Raw genomic sequence first — 22,273 nt, forward strand, 5'->3', positions numbered from 1 at the left:
TAGAGTAACAGGTTAAGGATTTAAATTTTATTTTTCATAAAAAAGTTGCCATTTAAAGTGATCTCTTTATATTCATATGAGTGTCACTTATACCTGTATAATTCGATTGTAGTTTAGCATCGTAGATTTTTCGTAACTCTACTGGATCAACCTTGGTATAGATTACAGTAGAAATATGTGTAGACGGTGATGAGACAAAAAAAAAATCATTTTATAGCTTTCTTTTTTTTTTTTAATAAAAAATTTTTATTCCATCCCCATCACTCTGTGATTCTGTGATCCATAATTTTTAAAAAATAAATAAAAAAGAAAAACAAATTTCTACATCTTCAGTCTTAGTCTACCACAAGAACAAGAAGCTACATCTCAGTTAAGGCTCACAGTGAAGAGTTCAAGTAATAGAGCGAATATGACAAGAACCGCCCTTATTTTGGCTGACAGCTCAAAGGTAGCTTCTTTCTCTATTGTTGTGTACTTATTGGCTACTTCTTTATTGCCAGACTGTCTATTTCAACAATTGATGTGTTAATTTTCTCACAATTTGCTGTTTTTAATGTTGACCATTTATGTGTTTCCCTTGAAAGATTTATAAAGATCCCTTGTGTTTGTTGGGTAAGCTGAAAATTTTCAATTTCTTTTCTCCCTCGTTCCCTGTATCAGACTCTCAGTTTGGCAGACAAATTGCCTAAATCATCTAAATCATTGTTTCTGTAGGCGTTGTTGTTAAAGTTCAAGTCTTTTTGCATTAAATCTTTCTATGTTGCTCTTTGCTTTGAATTTCTGTCATGGTGGATTATATTCCCCTTTTCTTATATTCAGCAGGGTGAGTCAACTTTTTCAACTATGAAACCCCCATTAATCTTTTTCAAACCAGTAGAATGCTTGGCATTTTTGCCTGTAATTGGATAGGATCTTTTGTTTCTTGCATGTAAATGTCTGCACAGTTGTTGAGATCTTTCATTGCCTACGTTGGACTCTCCAACCTAATGCAAATTAAAAGTGTCAATGTCAGTCTTGTTGGTTTCGACATATGCACACCATAATGCTTCAATCTAATTATTTAACAAAAACCTTTACTGGGCAAGAGATGTAGATTTGAGTAACTGATTAACATCCTATCATTAAAAAAAAAACATAGGTATAAAAATAATTCTGGATTACTCTTTAACATTTGATGCTCAAGATTGTTTTATTTTTTCATTTTTCATTTTTCAACTTTCACTCTCACTGTCTCTCTCTCTCTCTCCCTCTCTGCCCTCTTGGTATTAGAAGCAGAAGGTTGAGGATCATGTCCAGTTACTCATGGCTGTATATAATATTTCACCGTCTCCTTCCTGCATTAGACGATCGGAAGAGTTAAGGGTCCCCTTTGAATTGTGGACTATAAGTTATCGTTTCTTGTCTTAGTAAGTTAACTATAATCTGTTGATATAAATTATATATCGATCTTATAAACTGAAATTGAAGAAAACTCATGGTCAAACACCAGTACTAATTGAGCTCTTCTATACGCTTTCTGTTGGAGGCCTATCACCTACATGGTTGGCTAATGCTTTTAGTAGGCAAGAGCATGGAGAAGATGGAAATCTTGCCAACTATGCTTTTAACCTACAACTCTGATTCCTTGAAGCCTTTTGGCTTCCACTGACATATTACTCTCTCTTATATAGAATATTCAAGGATAGCTCTTGAAAAAATTAGGGGGCTTCCACAGGTCAAGCTAGAGCCAGTGATGATGTCTGAAACCTTCGTGATAGATAACAATGAGGTGAGCGTTCATTTGAATGATAGGATCCCTGCTGAAATTGCTGAGAATTTTAAAGAATTCTTTCCTGAGGATGGCGATCTTAGTCTTGAAGAAGTCCTACTACAACAGGTACTTCAGATTTTTCACCGCTTCTCTGTCATCTGGAGGATGTAGATATACGCTTCTCCTGTATAACAATATTATGAGCTTTATTAGTGAAATCCTCGTGTATCTATCCCTTTTATCTCGTAGGAAAGCGCTTTCCAGTATATTCAAGCAAATGGAAAAAACAAGGATAAGACCTCAAATAATGGTCAAACCAGTAATAGGAGTCAGCCAATTGTGCAAGAAGGTGAATGTTCCAGTGGTGCAACTGATCAATTGCAATCGGCTACGGATGAAGCTTTAGCTAGAGCCTTGCAGGAGTATTTCTACATAAATGAGCCTAATGGTACTGTGGCTGGTAAGAGACCCATTCTTGTACACACACACAAATGTTAATGGTTATCTGGTAGTGAACATAACACTAAGGGTCTCGCTTATCTATGTTACTAACACTCATAATCACCTATATATTATCCACAGAAAGCAGAGAGCCAACTCCTAGTGAAACACCAGTTAGGGTATGTGGATATCTTGTTTTTCGTTCCTGTACTTTTTCTGCATCATGTAGTTAGCTCAAGTTAATGTCCAAAGTTCATGCGAAATTGCAGGTTACAAATCATTCTTTAAGGCAAGATGATATAGATCCAGATAACATGACTTATGAGGTAATGATGGTCACTGCAGAATTTTACATACCCAGTTTATTTTTGGCAGATAACAAGCTATGGCACCTTTTTGACCATCTCCTAGTAGTTGTACATCGGTGGATAATTGCTTTATGATAGATATATGCCTTAATTGGCATTAAAACTAAATGACAGAAAGTGTTAGCTACCTCATCAACAAAATGAATATAGAACAAAGAAATTTCATCTTGTGGTTTGCAAGAGACTGGGATTTCGATTCCATGTGAGGGTTGATGGGAATATTTTCCAAGTGCTGTTGTCACTTCTGAAAGTATACAAGACTATACGAAATAAAAATTTGATAACATCTCATTGTACTTTTGATAACATTTTACATCTTTAGAACTCTCATCTTTGATTGATTTCTATGGTTTTTGAAGAGGATTAATATGCATGGTTAAATTAAATCCTCTGTAATTATCTGCATTTTTTGCATCATTAGTTAAATTTCAAGAATTGCTTGTCTTAGGAACTGCAATCTTTAGGGGAAGCCGTTGGTCACGAGAGCAAAGGGCTTTCAGAAGTTCTCATTGCTCGACTACCCACATTCAAATACAAAACGGGGCTGTTCTCCAAGAAACGGAAAAAAGAGTAGGGACGATCTTATCAACAATACTTTTATGTTTATTAGTGCTCCCTGTCAATAGTTTGTGTCTGTAAATGTGCTTGTTTTATGTATGCATTGTTGCTAGACATGAAGTAACCTGTCCCTTCAGAGTTGATCACTTTAGAACCCTACATACCAAAACTCAGGTGATTGTTCAACTTGTCTGCCATTTCCTGCTGCTGAGAAAAAGGATCCCTAGATTCTCAGAACCAGGTAGGAATTAAATACTTAATCCTTGTTGTCTAGTACTATAAACAAGTGGAAGCATAATCTTAGGGAAGAAATTAAAGTTGTAACAAATTTTAGTCTTCTAGTCTAGTAATAAACAAGTGGAAGAGACCTTTGAAGTCAATAATCAAGTGCAGGAGGCTCCTGCCAATTTACAGCCTAGGAAAAGCCTGATCTACAAAACCTGAATGGTGAAAATTCATATTGCTTCTTTCTGCTATCTATTTCACAGTAAGTACTGTCAAATTGGTTTTTCCTTTGTAGTTGAGTTGGTTTCTGGTTTTTATTGCTGTACTTATATGTTTCAAAATCAGTCCATCATGTGGAGAGTGTCTGACAGCAGTGGTTGCATTGCATGCTTGTCCTCTGCTTCTTTAGTCTGTCACAAGTATTCCCTTCTGAAACGAAAATAAGATAAAACTGCGCCCCCCCCCCCCCCCCTCCCCCAAAAAAAAAAAAAAAAAAAAGAGAAATAAGGTAAACCTAAAAATTGGCATAGGCCTAGAACCAGGTTATTGCTGTACCTGATCAGGTTACATAAATTATCATGGACTAGAAGATTGTGTTCTTTGCGAGTGGGAGTAAAAGATGTCTTTCTGATTATCATGACTTGTTACGTGTCTGCATTTTAGGTGTGTGATATGTTGCTCAGAGTATAAAAGTGGAGCTCGCTTGACCACTTTGCCTTGTGCACACCAGTATCATTCAGAGTGCATAACACGCTGGTTGAAACTGAATAAAGTAAGATATTGCTTGTTTGGTGTTATGTTATTCATAGTTATGCATCAGAGTTGTCTATAGTGATTGCAAAGAGTTGGCTGTTCCTTTCGAGTAAACTTGCATGTAGTTTTCCTGATAGAGTAGCTATCATGTGGTGCTAAAATGGTTTTTCATTTGCTTTTATCATGTTCATGGACTAGTATGTTTGTTATAAATCCAGTGGACAATATGCTGCTTCATTTGTATTTGATTCTGATACTGTCTGTCACCAACAAACCATGGAAGCAAATGCATTGGCTACACAATAAAAAGGAAGGAAAAAAGAGCAACTTTTGGCACTTCTGTTTGAGCTCTGAAATGACATTAATGCAAAAACCTGGTACTGTCCATGTCGTTATACTCTGATGCTATGAGCAGAAGGGGAACTCCAACCTTAAAATTGTAGTATTTGGTATTTCATCTAGCCTTAAACTCATCTGTGGCTTTTGCTCTGTTGCTTTGTGTTTTCTCCAATCCAGCTAGTGACAGTTGCACATGTGCATAGTTGGGTTAAAAGAAAATGTACAGTTGCACTGTCTCGACGCATGAAAAACTAGTCTAGTATTATACAATGATACTTCTTACCTCTTTCCTACAGAATTGCCCCGTCTGCCAAGAGGAGGTCCGAGAAGATTAATTGGCCCAAGACCACTAAAAGAAGAGAAGTGAGTGGTCTCTGTTGCTGGCGCGTGTACTCGTGTTCTTTGACGACTCTGGAATTTTGGTGTAAAACAGGAAATGACCTGCTGCTCCTGAGGCTAGAAGTTCTGTACTAGTAAATTGTGCTTGTAAAGGAATTTGACTTCCATCTCTTGCTTTTTTATCATGTGTGAATAGCTTCTGGTTTCACCTTCGCTGCGAAAACGTTGTAGTTGTCCTCCCCTACATGTTTTGCTTGCGAATCCTTGCAACTTGGTAAGGAGATTCTACTCCGTTTTAGATTTCTGTGCTTTCTGCTGTTTTTCTATTTATAATCATCTCGCACTGAGAAAAACAAAATTGCACGGACACAGAGACTCGAAATACCGCTCCGTATGTACCGCCATTGTACGTAACAGGGAACCATCTCAGAGCCTCCAGTTGTAACTCCTTAACATATAATTTACATCATCGTCTCTGATGGCGATTTTGTGTTAAGCTTGTAATCCTTCCTGAACGGGGGAATGATTTAGGAAAAGTCTGCGCATTTCCCTCCCTCCAGGTGGGGAAAGAGGGAGAATCCTCTACTCTCGAGGCAGAGCAAAAATATAATAGTTAGACAGGACGAATTATATCCTTCACATTTCCGAGTTCCGACCATAAACTTCACGTAGGAAGGGGCAGATATTTTTCAGAAGTTACCAGGGTGGTGCGGTGCCTAAAAAGTCAAAGAATTTCTCCTCTTATTCATGCTGTAGAAGTTGGGTGAGTGGGGAGTTTCTTGCTCGTTCTTATCTCTGTGTGTCTTCTGGGTCTACAGAAATGGTTGTCAAAGCTTGCACCCCACCACTGCAAGATGCTACTCGTCCTTGTAAGTCATATTTAATTCAATGCCACAGGAAGCCACATGATTCATGTGGTTATATCATTATTGTTCCAATAATTCCTCCTTCACAGGATTTAGTGTACGATCTTTTTCTAGCTTTTGGTCCCCTGATCCATGTCCATCTAGAATACGACGGCTAACGCAAACCTCCAACCATTCGACATAATGCTGCCTTTAATTCACACTACCACTGGTTGACTTGGACTTGAAATGAAATTTGATCTTGTCCTCCTCCTCCTCCTCCTCCGCATTTTTTCTTCCGGCGAAAAATCAAATTCCGTTGTACATTCCATACACGTGCAGTTCAGCTTCAGCGTGAACAAACCCACCGAAAAAATGGGCCCTCACCCCCCATCGCCCATGTCTCCACCTAGTTATCCAAATCAATTTGATGAACCGGTGCCGGTGCTATGCGAAATTGACGCCTTCCAAGGTCCCAACTGCGGTTCCCCCCGCAGTCCGCAAGCGTTTTGCAATCTTGAATTGTATGCAAATGACACGATCAACAAAGTGGGATACATAACATTGATGTGTACTCGTCTTCTGTCAACCATATCTGAGTATTATTTGAAATATTGTTTGAAATAATTATTGTTGCTTGTAATGCGATGTACGCGAGATAAAAACATAGTTGAAAATACAAAAAGATGGGTTGAAAAATATATTTATGGCGCAGACGAAATATTATTTGAAAAAATTTAGCTATCATAACACACCTGATAAAAAATTGGTTCAAGTCCAAAAACAAGTTAAGATTTAATAATAATAAATGGAGAAATTGCATATCTAAGAAACTATCTCAAATTTTACAAAAAATTGACCAAAATTAAAAAAACTCTAAAATTTTCGCTAGTATATTTTAAGAGAGAGAAAACTTAGGAGATCTTAAAAGAGAAGAATTTCGCACAAAGAAATCTATTTTATAGGAGAATTAGAAGGAGATTTTGACTAAAGACAGCATCTGTGTCTCTCTCCTAAGAGAGCATCTATTTTGATGCTTTTTTTTTTCTGATTTTCTACAATTAACTTTCACACAATCAGAGAAGTTAAAAACAAGGGCGTAATATATCCAATTTTTTTTCTTAAAATATGAATTCCATTTCCTGGTGTTAATAAGCATGTGTTTCAAACGGAAAGATTGGTTCTGGCTTTGCTGGCAGATCTGTCAAAATCTTGCTTTCCGCTTCCTCCGCTATCTTGTCTGATTCGGATTTGACAAAAGCCAATGGACGACGGTAGCTCTTTACTAGTTCCATGTCACACGCCGTTCAGGGCGGACTTTAAAGTTTAATAAATCGTTCTTTCCAAAAAAAAAAAAGTTTAATAAATCGTCTCAGAAAAATGATTTTCATGCTCCAATCCCCGTATCCCGAATGTCTAATTCATATTTACTGTATCATTATTGAATTTATGGATAATGTTCAAACCTTGTAGGGTCAAAATCATCATAATCAATATTTTCTAAATCCGCATTGTACATAACTACTTTTCTACTATATTAATGTAGTTATTTGATTGAGGAGGCCTTGATCTAATGACTAGACTTGAGGATTGAGACTTGAAAAATTAGAGATGTTGGAATTTAATCCTTCTAGCCCCTCCATATTTCTTAAACTTCATTCTTTTTCTGTTAGAATTTTTTTTTTTAAAAAAAAAAAGACTAAGGTTGAGACTTTAAAATTAGAGGTTTTGAATTCAAATCCTCCTATTCTCTTCCCCTCCCCCCTCCTTTGGTGCACTTTTCTAAGTCCCACTACTACTATACTAAAAAATTTCTTTAGTTCCTTTTTTTTTGTTTGAAGGATATCCTACTTTTCCACGATTTTAGTTCCATTATGTGTATTAAAGATTATTGGAAAGATATTTTGAAGTTTTTCAAAAAATGCTACAGGTGATCCAAACGGAGCCATTAGAAGAATAACAACACAAGCAACGGCATCGGGCTTGCTGTGCCTGTGCCTACATAGTTACACATGTTGTTACCATAGTCACCTGTAAAGCCGGTATAGTGTTCCTTCTTTGGATAAGAGATTATTTGAAATATTATTTGGAATAATTACTGTAATACTTTTTGTGATATGATGTAGGTGAGATAAAAAGATAATTGAAAAGATAAAAAAGTGTGTTGGAAATTGTATTTGTGATGTAAGCAAATAAATTTTGATCATTATTTGGCTATCCAAACACACTCATCATTATTAGGGGATATTTGCAGAAACCTCCCCTGAGGTTTGTGACATTTGCACTGACCTTCCATGTGGTTTGAAAAATTACACTGACCTCTCCTGAGATTACTAATCCTTTGCAAATTTAGTCCAAACGATTAAAATATTATTTTAGAGAGTGAAATTAGAATTTTGTACCAGATTTGCCCTTTGTGCTACATGTCCAATGAATGACAAAGTATTATAAAATAATTAACAATTAATAAACTTTAAGGAGTATAATTTATGAGCAAACACGCATTACTCATTTAAAGTACCGGCTCTTTACGGGTATTTTAATTTCAATATATCAATATTTGTAAGTAAAATTCAAAAAGTGTTATAGTAATATTCTTGCAAAAAAAAAATCGGTAGGTTATTTATTTAATATAAATTAAATATTTTTTTAAAAAAAAGAAATGGCCCATAAAGTATTAATTTTTTATGCCTTTCATCCATTACATGAGTAAAGTATTCGCTTTTTATGTGCATTTTATTCTGAATCATTTAATTTATGTTAAATACATAAATGTTTGTAACTAAAATTGAAAAAATGTTATATTAATATTTTTACGGAAGAGAGATTAGTAGGTTTTGTATTTAACAAAGATTAAATATTTGAAAGTAAATACAAATCTGTATTTGAGCGTAAATATTTGTAATTAAATTAAATGTTTTAAAGTAAAATACCAGTAAAGAACCGGTACTTTAAATAGTTACCGGCTCTTTATGGCCAAACATGCATTACTCATTTAAAATACCGGTTCTTTACTGGTATTTTACTTTCAAACATTTAATTTATGATAAATATATCAATATTTATAAGTAAAATTCAAAAAGTGTTACAGCAATATTCTTGCAAAAAGGAAATCGGTAGGTTATTTATTTAATATAAATTAAATATTTTTTTTTAAAAAAGAAATGGCCCATAAAGTATTAATTCTTTATGACTTTCATCTATTACATGAGTAAAGTATTGACTCTTTATGGGCATTTTATTCTGAATCATTTAATTTATGTTAAATAAATAAATGTTTGTAACTAAAATTGAAAAGTGTTATATTAATATTTTTACGGAAGAGAGATTGGTAGTTTTTGTATTTAACAAAAATGAAATATTTGAAAGTAAATACAAATCTGTATTTGAGCGTAAGTATTTGTATTAAATTAAATGTTTGAAAGTAAAATACCCATAAAGAGCCGGTACTTTAAATAGGTAATGCGTATTTGCCTATAAACTATATTTCTTAAAGTTTGTTAATTGTTAATTGATTTGTAGTACTTTGTTATTCATTGGACATGTAGTACAAGGGACAATTTTGGTACAAAATTCTAATTTCACTCCTTAAAATAATATTTTAATCGTTTGGACTGAATTTGTAAAGGATTAGTAACCTCAGGGGAGGTCAATGCAAATGTCAGAAACCTCAAGGGAGGTTTCTGCAATTATCCCTATTATTAGGTATTACATTAATTTGATTTGGAATTGGATGGGACAGGCTCCATCCGCAGTTGTACAACAACTTATAAGATTACCATAAATTTGATTGTAAGATTTAATTAATTCGATCAACTTTCCCTCGCTTAAATTTAAGATTTTTCTCTCTAGTGTTCGCAACTTAAAACAAAGGGATAATTGCAGAAACCTCCCCTGAGGTTTCTGACATTTGCACTGACCTCCCCTGTGATTTAAAAAATTACACTGACCTCCCCTAAGATTACTAATCCTTTGTAAATTTAGTCCAAACGATTAAAATATTATTTTAGGGAGTGAAATTAGAATTATGTACCAGATTTGCTCTTTGTGCTACATATCCAATGAATGACAAAGTACTATAAATCAATTAACAATTAATAAACTTTAAGGAGTATAATTTATGGGCAAACATGCATTACTCATTTAAAGTATCGGTTTTTTACGGGTATTTTACTTTCAAACATTTAATTTATGATAAATATATCAATATTTATAAGTAAAATTCAAAAAGTGTTACAGTAATATTCTTGCAAAAAAGAAATCGGTAGGTTATTTATTTAATATAAATTAAATATTTTTTTAAAAAAAGAAATGGCCCATAAAGTATTAATTTTTTATGGCTTTCATCTATTACATGAGTAAAGTATTCGCTCTTTATGTGCATTTTATTTTGAATCATTTAATTTATGTTAAATACATAAATATTTGTAACTAAAATTGAAAAAGTATTATATTAATATTTTTACGGAAGCGAGGTTGGTAGGTTTTGTATTTAACAAAAATTAAATATTTGAAAGTAAATACAAATCTGTATTTGAGCGTAAATATTTGTATTAAATTAAATGTTTGAAAGTGAAATACCCGTAAAGAACCGGTATTTTAAATAGTTACCGGCTCTTTATAAGCAAACACGCATTACTCATTTAAAGTACCAGTTTTTTACGGATATTTTACTTTCAAACATTTAATTCATGATAAATATATCAATTTTTGTAAATAAAATTCAAAAAGTGTTACAGTAATATTCTTGCAAAAAGGAAATCAATAGATTATTTATTTAATATAAATTAAATATTTTTTTAAAAAAAGAAATGGCCCATAAAGTATTAATTCTTTATGGCTTTCATCCATTAAATGAGTAAAGTATTGACTCTTTATGGGCATTTTATTTTGAATCATTTAATTTATGTTAAATACATAAATGTTTGTAATTAAAATTGAAAAAATGTTATATTAATATTTTTACGAAAGAGAGATTGGTAGTTTTTATGTTCAACATAAATTAAATATTTGAAAGTAAATGCAAATCTGTATTTGAGCGTAAATATTTGTATTAAATTAAATGTTTAAAAGTAAAATACCCATAAAAAATTGATACTTTAAACAGGTAATGCGTATTTGTCTATAAACTATACTCCTTAAAGTTTATTAATTGTTAATTGATTTGTAGTATTTTGTCATTCATTTGACATGTAGTACAAAGGACAAATTTGGTTAAAAATTCTAATTTCACTCCCTAAAATAATATTTTAATCGTTTGGACTGAACTTGCAAAGGATTAGTAACCTCAGGGGAGGTCAGTGTAATTTTTCAAACCACAGGAAAGGTCAGTGCAAATGTCAGAAACCTCAGGGGAGGTTTCTGCAATTATCCCTAAAACAAACATAGCCTTTATTAGCCCCGGCGTCAGTGCTGACAGCTGAGTGGAGGCTGATGGAGTGGATGGTGGGGGCCTGATTACTTCGTCCCCTCTTTATACCATATCCAACACACAACTTTTTTCTTTTTTTTTTTTTCTTTTTCCTAAGCAGTCGGTGTTATCGTGGGCGCGGTCTATTCTCAAGTCTAACGAAACAAATTTTTTACGATAAAAATGTGGGGAGATCTGGTTTTATATCATGTGGTACAAATTTTACAATATCTTCAATTGTCTTGGATTGATGAGATAGTGCGACAAAATTTGGATTACATAATTTACACATATCGGATCTGTTGAAATGTTTGCTAATTTTTATTATTAGTCATATTCAATCAAATATCATCTAATTTTATTTTTTTATTTTTATTCATATGACTTTCTTGACAGGAAAATACTTGGGTAGATCCTATGATCCAAATTTTACCAAACTATCTTACCAATTTCATGTAATATAAATTTTATTACACTGTCTCACTAATTTAAGAATGGATGGTGTGACAAAATTCGGTCACAAATTCTACCTAAAACTTTGCCTTCTCGGTACATACTATTAGAGGGCAGTGGTGTTTCACCACCTCCATTCTTCCCCACCTCTCTCTCCGTTGCCATCTCAAAACCAATCATTAAACCTATTATTCTTAGTTTCCCGTCTGATACGATTCCAAGATTTAATATGTGGTGCTGATCCAATCCCCTTTCCGTACCTTGTCCTTAAGTAATAACTACTGCTGTAATAATCCACCATTTCCCTAATATAGTTTGTGACGCACGGCTGGCTGGCTTTCTTTACTACTTTTGTGTTTACATTAGATATCCTGGTACTGAATATGGGGGCTGGTTTTTCTCGCCAGTACTCCAGTAAAGTCGACAAAATCGGCCCCGCAGCATCAAAACCTCCGCCTGGTCTTGCAGACTTGCCAGAAAGTTGTGTGGCCTTGATTCTTTCATTTCTTGACCCTTGTGATGTTTGTGGATTGGCGGTTTTGAGTCAAAGATTTCGTCAAGCTTCTTTGGCTGATACAGTTTGGGAATCCAAGCTGCCCCCAAATTACAAGATTCTTGTGAAGAAGCTCTTTGTTGCTGATGATCAACATCAAACTTCAGGTGATCAGAGTACTGAGACATCTAACTTCACCAAGAAGGAGATATATGCCAGGTTGTGTCTGGCTCATCGCTTTGCTGGTGACACCATGGTAGGCTTCCCACCTTCTCCTCTTCAGTTTCCATGAGCACAGACGTCTGCCGGAGTGCTACCAACTAGGAAACCGGCGCCATGCATTTATCCATCTAGTACTAATTATATAACAGAATGAATAGAGTTATGAACGGTAGAATGGGCTGGTTATGCTGTTCATCCTTGGGCAGCTCAATGTTTGATCAAATACTGGAATCTTTCACACCTGAACTGAAGATTTCTCAATAACTGCTAGTAATCAATGTGTTTTTTGTTTTTCTCTTTATGCTTCTTGTTCTAGTAGCATTTATTTGCTCCAGTGCACTATTTCCTGTTTTTCTTGGCTTGGTGGCGTTTGACCGACGGATTTGAATATGCTTGACAATATACGTGCTTGATTTTTGGCCGCAGGAAGTTTGGATGAAAAAGAATGGCGGCGGAATTTGCGTTGCAATTTCTTGGAAGGGGTTGAAAATAACAGGTATCAGTGATCGCAGATACTGGAATTATATCTCAACCGACGAATCCAGGTGACTAGTCAGTGCATAGTTAATTTGCCCAGCCCAGTAATTTTCCTCTTCCTGAAAACTGCTCAGATTTTTTAGCACTGCCCAAAAAGAAACAGATACGAAGAAAAAGCGATCAAGAGCTGGTTCTTAGATTAAGTTGCTGGATGAATTGGTCCCGTGTGGATTAATGATCATTTACGTTTTCCTAAATAACTCACCAGGTGCTCGAGGGCTTCCTCTCCTAGTCTTGTCTTCGGTTCAACTACTACTTTTTTTCCCCCTGCAAAATTTTCTGGACACTTTCAAAACAGAAACTCGCCTAGAAGTCAGCATGGGATGAACGCAGGGGATGGCTGGTTGGGGACCTTTTCCAATCAAAAAGCTGTCCCCGCTTTCAGATCATCCAACTGCTTTCCGTACGTGATGACTTTTCTGTATATGCCTTAGTCCTCCATCCTTTAATCGATTCCATCCACAACAGTTTCTATAATGTATATGTAGCCGTCAAGTAGGCCACGTTCTAAGTAATTCAGTACTCTCAAATCGGGAGGGGGGAGAATGAAACAATAAAAAAATGATGGACATGCCTAATGAGGTAGTGACATATAAGTGTATAGCTTTCTTTGGAAGCTAGGAGTAGCATTTTCACCCAATGAATATCCATAATGAGGAAACGTAAAAAAAAAATTCATCTTTCTTGTGACTTGCAAGAAACAACGAAAGACAGATTGGAGTTAATTGCCTTGTCCAAACTTACGCTTCGGATGCATAATTTTAATTTGTGTTGGGAGGCACAGCAAGCATATTTGGTGCACTTACAGCGTTCCCGACGTTGATTCGAGCTGTTGATATGTGTTGGTAGATTTTATAAATTGTTTATTTAGACTACATCGATGATCATCAACTTGCAATTAGACTCAAATTTTATTCTTCCTTAATTTCTTCACTTGTTTTTCTTGTATTTTATTCAGTAGTTTTTTTTTTTTCTTTTGAAGGGCTCACAAAATCATCGTATGAAATAAAGGGCATTTTACACAATCGAAACTTACTAGACTAATAGTTTTGTTTGAAAGATAATCAACGGTGATGAATTGTATTGGATGTGATAGATTTGTTTCTCAGTAAATTTAAGTTTGTAATTGTGTTATAATTGCGCGTATAAGATAAAAATATATTTATATATATCAAGACTTTGTTCCTTAACAATTGAAACAAAAAATTTGCTTGCTAGAAGAATCAAATATATATCAAGTGAAGGCTTCCCACTTGGGGGCCGGCTAACTACTCTTACGTACAGTTATGCAATCTGGCAATCTGCATTAAGCATTTGCTCGTTGTTATATTGATTTGTTTGGCGAACAGATTCAAGACGGTTGCATATCTGCAACAGATATGGTGGGTAGAAGTGGAAGGGAAGTTAGAGTTGGAGTTTCCAGCAGGAACTTACGGCCTATTCTTCAGGATGCAGCTGGGAAGAACCTCAAAGAGACTAGGCAGGCGAGCGTGTAATCTTGATGGAGTTCATGGATGGAATGTAAAGCCTGTCCGGTTCCAATTATCAACCTCAAACGGCCAGCAAGCAACAGCACATCACTATCTGAAAGAACCAGCTGCCCCTGGGGAATGGACACACTATCATGTGGGAGATTTTGTCGTTGACCACACTGACGCCTGCACTCCAACGAAGTTAAACTTCTCCATGACTCAGATTGATTGCACACATACTAAAGGCGGTCTTTGCTTGGATTCTGTGTTCGTATATCCCAGAAAGCTTGGAGAAAGGATTTGAAGCGTCAAGCTCAGAACTAATCATATTAACCCGGAAATAAGAGATTTGTAATATACGAGGATAGGAACTGACCATCTTTGTGCATGATCGATCTTTTCTTTTCTTCCCTGGTTGACCACTGCAGGTTTTTCGAAAGCAAGCAAAGTTTGCATTTGGTGGTATTTACAGTAATATGAATGCGGGGCGGACCGTGATTAATGCAAGCAAGCAAGCGAAGTTTGCTTCTGGAGAAAGACGCATTCTGGACGAAACAAGCTTCCACAAGCTAGGAGTATTTCACGTTTGTAGTTTGTACAGCACAAGGCTACAAGTTAAGCGAAATTCTCAAAGTGCACAAGGTTTTTATTGTTTTTTTTTTCTTCTTTTGGCGCATATATACGTCGAATACCAACATCACTCGCATGAGATACTAAAAAGAAAAACATAAAGATGGTACGGTACTACTCTATCAAACTCTATAAAGATTGTTTTTTCGTAAAATATCATTATGTTAATATTAGAAAGAAGCATGACTAATCATTATATCTTTATATTAATTATAATAATAATATTAATTAAAAGAAGCATGACTAATCATTTTTGTCTTTCATTTTACTACCCCCTAGCAGCAAAATTTGTTGCTTAAATATAGGGGATAATTTCAGAAGCCCCCTGAAGTTTTTAATAATTTCACTTAACTCCTCTAAGGTTTTAAAAGTATAGTTATCTCTCTCATTCATTTAAAATGAAACCCTCTTGTTTTTTATGCTTATATAAAGGATGGGTTTTTTTTAAAATTTTTTTTCTTTTTCCATTCGTATTCATTTTGCTTATATTTGGTCATAAAAATCGAAAAACTTTCAATGTTGTCTCTAACCTCTATTTTTATCAAACGTCAAACCAGTAACTTTTTTTTGTATAACTTTTAATACCATCAAACTTCTTTTGTAACTCCTTTTTTAAAAATAAATGGGTCAAAATCACTACTAAAAAAATGGTAGTTCCACTACTTAACTAGTCCACATACTTTAAAAAGAGTAAATTGTGCGAAATATCACTAAACTATTACAATGTGCCACTTTTGGTTACTAAATTTTTTTATTAGCCAAAAATGTCACTGAACTAGTAAATTTGCACCGTTTACGTTGCTCCATGTATTTTTGCCATCATAAGAGATGAAAAGTAACTTTTTCATGAGCAATTTCGTCTGCACAACAGTTTTTATTTGAAGCTCTTCAACATAAATTACCTTTAAATGTGCCAGACAACTCCCAAGTTCAAGAAACTATTCTAATTAATCGTTCAAATTCTAGGTAAAGCCAAATAATCATAAGAAAAAATTAAAAGAGCAAAAGAGGATACCTCAAGAATTTAATAATATAGCTGTAAGAGCCCGGTGCAACCCAATGAGTACAAACAATTTCACAATGATGCACAAAGATATATCAAATTTAAGCACAATAAAGAAAACTTAATTAAAGAGAAAAGATAAGAAATGCAAACCAAATATCAATCCAATAGCCTCTTCAATTGATGGCGATGCTAACCAAGATATACAAGTGAAGGCTCACTCCTTCCTCACCCCAAACACTCTTTGGTTGAGCCAAGGAGTTTTACAACTATTCTAGTTAACCCTCAACAACCTACACTTGAAAGATCACTCACCCAATTAAGAACTATTTTATACAAATGAGGCAACCTTCACCAAGGTTTTACCACTCCAAGTGATAGGTTCACCTTCACCAAGGTTTTACTCCTCCTAGAGAGTAACCTTCACTTCAGCAACCTCACAACCCAACTTTTCCAACCCCTTATACAACCAACAAAGAATCTTTCTATTCAAAAATCTCACTTGTAAGCTTGTATTTTGTGTTGGCAAAAGTCTTCTGTCTTCTTGTGCTTTGGGGTGTTTATAGAAGGTGAGAAATGGCTCCAAAAGGCTCTCCAACGGTCAAATATTAAATGCTGTCAAAACTAGCCGTTGGCCTGTCGGACGTCCGAACCACCTGTCGAACGTCCGAACCCTGCGTCCAAACCACCTGTCGGACGTCCGAACCCTGCGTCCGAACGTCGTCAAAGAATCATCAAATCTTTGCGAAATTTCTCGGACGTCCGATGCGGTCGATGTGCGTCCGAGGCGTGCGTCCGATCCTTCCGGACGTCCGATGCTTCCTCACGAGCGTCCGACAGAGTTTCCTTCTTGATGTTCTTCATCCTTTAGGACGTCCGACAGATTCTTTCGGACGTCCCACATGAGTGCCCTGTTTTTGCTTCTTCTTTTGTGCCACAAGAATCTGTTCTAACAATTTGCTCACATAAAAACATTAGCCCAAATCTACATTTTGGTTTGTTAATCATCAAAACCAAGGATTGATCGACCAAGGTCAACAATAGCAAATCATTTTTTTAATAGTTGTCCTTTAGAAAATCATTATAGCTAATGTCATTGCCAAAGACTATGGACACTGACAAGCAAAAAGACAAATGAATTTTGAAGCCATGCATGAAATGATAGAAATAGTGAGACAAAATTGTGAATGAACTAATTGTGCCTAGCAAAGATTGAAAATTTCTAAGAAGTGAAAGGAAAAGATATGTGATTCCACAAAAAAAAAAAAAAGGTTTCCATTTGCATAAATTTGATAAAAATATGCATGTGTAGGAGAAAACATCAACGTCAAAGTTCACAAATGTCAAAAAGAGTAAAAAAAAAAATTATGAAGTAGTGCATGGGAAATGATGATCATTAGTCATAATTCTCCACTTGGAATGATCATTAGTCATAATAAATTGCCCCTAAATGAGTACAAATAGTTTAGTACAAATTTATGAGTTCGATGACATTTTTGACTAATAAAAAAGTTTAGTAACCAAAAGGAGCACATTGCAATAGTTTAGTGACATTTCGCGCAATTTGCTCTTAAAAAATCAAGATAACATTTTCTTCTTTATTTTAAGAAAAATCTATATCTCCAATTAAACACTATGGAAAGTAGACTGTTATAGTGATAGATTTATTGTTATAATTGATTATCAAACTACAAAAATATTGGCATGAAAAATTTGATACTCATTCCTTTATAACTAACTGCTCCAAATTACTTTACAATTATTATTTAGAGGAATAAATTAAACTTTACTCCCTCCGTCCCATTAAAACTGTCATACTTTCCTTTTTGGTCTGTCCCAAAATTATGTCATCTTACCAAATTTGGCTAATAATTTTGTAACACATTCCAATTTTTACCCTTCATGCACTTGCACAAGAAATCTTAAAATAATGTTGTGGGTCCCACTTTCTCTTTGATTTAGGCACAAAAGATAATATATTGGCCCCACATGTACCTTCAAATATTCAAATGGTTTTAAAGTTACATATTTTCCCACCAATAAATGAAGGATAGAAACGGAAAGCAAACACAATTCCTTCACTCTTTGACCACTGTTGATAAAAAACACAATTCCCCAAAAGTGACAAACTTATTGGGACGGAGGGAGTATAAGATAAGAGCATTTTAGATTATTCATTAATTCTTTGCCCTACATTTATTGTTTGGTTACTAAAAGTGTTAAATTAGGGGAAGTAAGTATAATTTTAAAACCTTTGATGGAGCTAAGTGAAATAGTTAAAAATCTCAGGGAGGTTTCTGAAATTATCCCTATATATAATTGCTGGGCCTCACGTCCTCTTTCTGCTTCTTCTTGGGTTTCCACCAACCAGTTCATGAACCACTCTCGCTGCCGATACAGATTTTGTTTTGATGATCCCTTTGGTAGGTTCTGTATTTCTGTATTTCTTTTACTTGCTCTTAAAAATAATTTCCAACGTCTTTCTGTTGGCTAAAAGTGTTCATCTTACTCGGCGACAGCTGGGGCTGTTGGTTTGAAGAAGTACTGAACTTTTAACTTTTGCATCGCAAGTCTGCTTAGTCAGTAGGAAAAGATGGGTTTTGTACCCAAAAAGAGAGGAAAATGGAAAGAAAGAAGCTTTTTTCTACTTGCTTTTATTGGATTGTTGTTGTATCGTATCATTTGATATCTAGTATGTTCTGCTCTCTTCTGTCTTGATTCTTGCATTGTTTTTTATGATTAATATTTTTTTAAAGGGATAGGAGGCTGCAATTGTTGCTAACTGTAAAATCTGGAAACTGGGTTTTAGTTGTAGCAGCCAAGGAAGATGGAAGTAAGTAATGACTTTATAGAGTGGCTTGGTGCTGATTTGTCCGTAAAAATCCTCATGTTTTTGGAGGACCCTTCTGATCTTGTTCGTGTTAGTGCTGTCTCCAGTTCTTGGCGCCAATTCAGTGAGCTTTCCCACTCAGCTTAGGCATTGCTTCTGTGTCCATGTTTTATCAATCTACTGGTTTTAATTCCTCGTTTCTCTGTGATTTGGGTTGTTCTCGGGGTGGTTATTTGTCATCTGCTTAATTGTGGAAGAACTAATTGATGGTTGCTATGTTATTTTATTGACTGCGCATATCCCAGTTTGGGCTCTGCTGGATTATGCACGAATGAAACAGAACAGCACTCTTAATTGAAGTTTTCTAGACGAGGAGTCCTTATAATATACGTTTAAGCTACTGTTCGTCATTGTATTTCCAGTCAGTGGTGCCTTCTTTACAAGTGTCTCTCGGAATATTGGTACTGAATGTCTAGTCAATGCGGTACTTGCTGAAATGCTAGTTATAGGATTTTAACTAGACGTTGACATTGCTTATTTTCTGAATATTGCTGAAGGTAAACACTAGTTTACATCTATCATTGTCTTTGAGAAGCAGCAGACAATGATAACCATGTATGTAAATGGTGAGAAACAAAGAACTGTGCCAAAAAGATAATTGGATATTAGCATTTTGCAAGTACAATTAAATATGGTTCCCGTGTTGCTCAATACTTTTGATATGCTTCACTTTTGTACAAGTTACTGAGTAATGTGTGCCTTAATCAGGGAAAAGAAAGAGTTTGAGCACTTGTCTGTCAACTCTTCTCTCTGTGTGATCAAAGTAAAGAAGTTTATGTGCAGGGCGGCAATCTGTGCCTTATGGTGGGGGAAAAAAATAAAAGAATTTGAGGACTTGTCTGTCAACCTTTTCTGTGTTCGATCAAACTAAAGAAATTGAGGTGCTTCACAGCTGTCCGTACTTTTATTTCTGTTTCTTTTAAGGGCTTTTAACCTTATGCAGTGATTGTGAATGGAATATGCAAGAAACTCTGTTTAAAGATGTTCCCTGAGATGTCCACTCTTAGTCGTGCTATTGAAATTAGCAACATGATCGAACCTGTGGAATCCAGGACCAATGAGCCTATTGAATGGGCATGTCTGAAACGGGACCATAAAGTATATGCATTTTTGGCTCAAGGTCTTGCCTCCTTCCCAAGAAAAGATTGCTTGTCTGAGGCACTTGGTGCTTCAAGCACTGATAATTACGCAGATGAAAGCATTCAGAATACCCTGGAACCAAGTGACAGGATTGGTCAGAGAGCTTCTTACTGGTCGAGCAAGGGTGAAATTGATTCTGCAGTCTCTGAAACATTAACGTATAAATTGAGGGCCAAACTCTGTGTGATTACTGAAATCCATATTCAACCATTTCAAGGTTATTTTATAAGACATTTCATTTTTGTTTGGGGGGGAGGGGGGTGACGGTGACTTCTTGTTTAAAACCTGTCTCTTTACCGGTAGAAAAACTTGATTTGCATTATCAGCGTACTTTCAGTTTGGTTCCCCCATATATTCAGCGAAGGCTGTAAGATTTTTGATGGGGCATTCTATTGCTGGTATGGAAGCACAAAAGGAGGGAGACGTGTCTTCAGCTGCTCAAGAATCTTCTCATGAAAAATTTGTGTGGACGTACGTTTCACCAGAATTTCCGATGGCTCATGTGAGTTTCACGTGCTTCTTTTCATTCTTTCGTACTGCTCAAGGAACAACTTTTGTTATCCTTTTGTCCAAAAGGGGCTGTACAAGGGAATGAGATATCATATCACCTAACCAATTTGGGTTGTCTGCCAAAGGCTTGTTCAACTATAAGCTGCAATCATTAATTAGAATTTCAATCTTTTATCATGGTCCAGATTCAGTATTACTAATTAACTGCGTTATAGGAGAATTGTTTGCAAAAGTTCATGCTGCCAGAACCTGTTCTCTGCATCGGAGGGATTCTGCAAGTCCAGCTATTGGGTAGGGTGAAGAAACAAGAAATAGATAGTTTGTATTACATACGGTGAGTCCTACTTAATTATGATTTTTCTCGCTGGTGTTTTGTTTTACGTACCTACTTCAAACATTGGCATGAAGTACTTGATGTTGCATGTTATGAAAATTGTTATGTTGTTGCTAGCATTCATCTCATTACTCGTTTGCCTGCACGAAGTAATGAAAACATGTTTTGTGAAAGGCAAATGATGTTAGCACTCCAAAAATACCCTAGGCGCTCCATCCTTGCTGATTGTTGCTGAAAGTGACATAAACACCTATAATCTAGATTTTCTAGCAATCTAAATGCCAAAATTAGCCACAAGGCATAGTAAGTCAGCTATACTTTTGACTACATAGTCTTCATGCTTATTTTTAAAGAAAAAAAAAACTATAACATTAGTTAAACTTGTAAAGCTCACCTAAAGAATGATGAACAAATCCAAAAGCAATAGACCACAATGGCTAATACTTTACTCAAGAACTAGTAAATAATTCATACTTACACAGTATTTATAGAATCATCAGTATTAAGAATTTCCTCCATTATTAATAGTACAACAATTTAGGGCTAATGTAAGAATTGAGAAAATTTAACAAATTGAAGAGAGAAAATAGAAAGAATAATTCATACATCCATAGAGCGCCAATTTTGTCTCAAAGAATATTTAAATTTTTTTCATCATTTCATTAACCAAAAAGGAAGGATGGAGTGCCTTGAGCTTTTTTTGGAGTGTCAATATCATTGGCCTTTGTGAGTAAGGTAATCATATAATAAAAAGTAAATTTTATTATTTTAATAATTAATTTAGATGCAATCCAGTTTTCCTTTTGTAATAGCAGTAGTGCCTCAGTTGTAATTTCTGCGTGGTTTTCATTTATTTTCTGGATGAAAGAATGAGGGGGCAAATCCTTAAAAGTAGGAGGATAACATAGAAAATGAAAAGGGAAAATTTGGTCTCCCTACCCCTGCAAAGCAGGATGGTGGCTTTCCTTTTAATATAGTATCTCATTTGTTTGGTCGTGTCAGTGTTTCTCATGTTGAAGTTGTTGGGCGACCAGCCACACCGGCATTTGATGTTGAGATATTGGATCAATCTGGAAAATGCATGTTGAGGCACAATCCTGAACAGCATCTTTGTTCAAACAACAGATCTCCTCAGAGTGAGTCGAGCTGTCCTCCTCGCATTCACAGGTTTAGTGCAAGTATAAGAGGTTGGGAGCACATGATCCTCAACACATTACTTGGTGCTAGAGGGATTATGGTAAATGACTACGACTACGACTACGACGGCGAGGACGACGATTCAGATGACCAGTATAACTAAGTGCTTCTGCTTCTTGCTACGCTTTCTGGTTTTCTTTTGCTCTGTTCCTGCTGCCCTTCTGTAAGCTCTGAAGCACAAGATAGAATGTGTAACAGTCCTCTCCCGTAAGCTCTGAGGCACAAGGGAGAGTCCAGAGACAATTTACTTTGAAGATTTGAGCTTCATTCTGCCATGAAGAAGACGAGAAGCTTGTTATCGGATCCACATTATGAACTATCCATCTGGTTAAAAACAAATAAGAAAGCTGCAAAATTTGCCTCC

The 22,273-nt window shown here is 35.4% G+C and overlaps 3 protein-coding genes across 10 annotated transcripts; all 3 read left to right on the top strand.

Moving 5' to 3' along the window:
- The first annotated feature begins 276 nt into the window (after positions 1 to 276).
- Positions 277 to 5,077, top strand: LOC113761985 (E3 ubiquitin ligase BIG BROTHER-related-like). 3 transcript variants are annotated; one of them, XM_027305206.1, is made up of 8 exons: positions 286 to 448; positions 1,671 to 1,876; positions 2,000 to 2,210; positions 2,333 to 2,370; positions 2,461 to 2,517; positions 3,008 to 3,129; positions 4,006 to 4,114; positions 4,731 to 4,854. In XM_027305206.1, the coding sequence occupies exons 2-8, from the start codon at positions 1,733 to 1,735 to the stop codon at positions 4,767 to 4,769; spliced, it is 720 nt and encodes a 239-aa protein (XP_027161007.1). In that variant the 5' UTR covers positions 286 to 448; positions 1,671 to 1,732; the 3' UTR covers positions 4,770 to 4,854. The 3 variants fall into 3 exon arrangements, with proteins under 3 accessions (XP_027161008.1, XP_027161006.1, XP_027161007.1); XM_027305205.1 differs by lacking the exon at positions 4,006 to 4,114 and having other exon boundaries at positions 281 to 448; positions 4,731 to 5,077; XM_027305207.1 differs by lacking the exons at positions 3,008 to 3,129; positions 4,006 to 4,114 and having other exon boundaries at positions 277 to 448.
- Positions 5,078 to 11,812: 6,735 nt separating this feature from the next.
- On the top strand, positions 11,813 to 14,861 carry LOC113761842 (F-box protein PP2-A13-like). Of its 2 annotated transcripts, XM_027304997.1 has the most exons (4): positions 11,813 to 12,230; positions 12,623 to 12,741; positions 14,083 to 14,545; positions 14,634 to 14,861. In XM_027304997.1, exons 1-3 carry the CDS (start codon positions 11,865 to 11,867, stop codon positions 14,507 to 14,509), a joined length of 912 nt encoding a protein of 303 aa, XP_027160798.1. In that variant the 5' UTR covers positions 11,813 to 11,864; the 3' UTR covers positions 14,510 to 14,545; positions 14,634 to 14,861. The 2 variants fall into 2 exon arrangements, with proteins under 2 accessions (XP_027160798.1, XP_027160796.1); XM_027304995.1 differs by having other exon boundaries at positions 14,083 to 14,861.
- Positions 14,862 to 18,194: 3,333 nt separating this feature from the next.
- Positions 18,195 to 22,273, top strand: LOC113763090 (F-box protein At4g00755-like). 5 transcript variants are annotated; one of them, XM_027306794.1, is made up of 6 exons: positions 18,195 to 18,261; positions 18,648 to 18,792; positions 19,672 to 20,085; positions 20,195 to 20,370; positions 20,594 to 20,712; positions 21,715 to 22,273. In XM_027306794.1, exons 2-6 carry the CDS (start codon positions 18,666 to 18,668, stop codon positions 22,010 to 22,012), a joined length of 1,134 nt encoding a protein of 377 aa, XP_027162595.1. In that variant the 5' UTR covers positions 18,195 to 18,261; positions 18,648 to 18,665; the 3' UTR covers positions 22,013 to 22,273. The 5 variants fall into 5 exon arrangements, with proteins under 5 accessions (XP_027162595.1, XP_027162597.1, XP_027162596.1 ...); XM_027306796.1 differs by having other exon boundaries at positions 21,838 to 22,273; XM_027306795.1 differs by having other exon boundaries at positions 18,200 to 18,261; positions 18,595 to 18,792.

Source organism: Coffea eugenioides, chromosome 2 (genome assembly GCF_003713205.1).
Source record: "Coffea eugenioides isolate CCC68of chromosome 2, Ceug_1.0, whole genome shotgun sequence".
In the NCBI taxonomy this organism is placed as follows: Eukaryota; Viridiplantae; Streptophyta; class Magnoliopsida; order Gentianales; family Rubiaceae; genus Coffea; species Coffea eugenioides.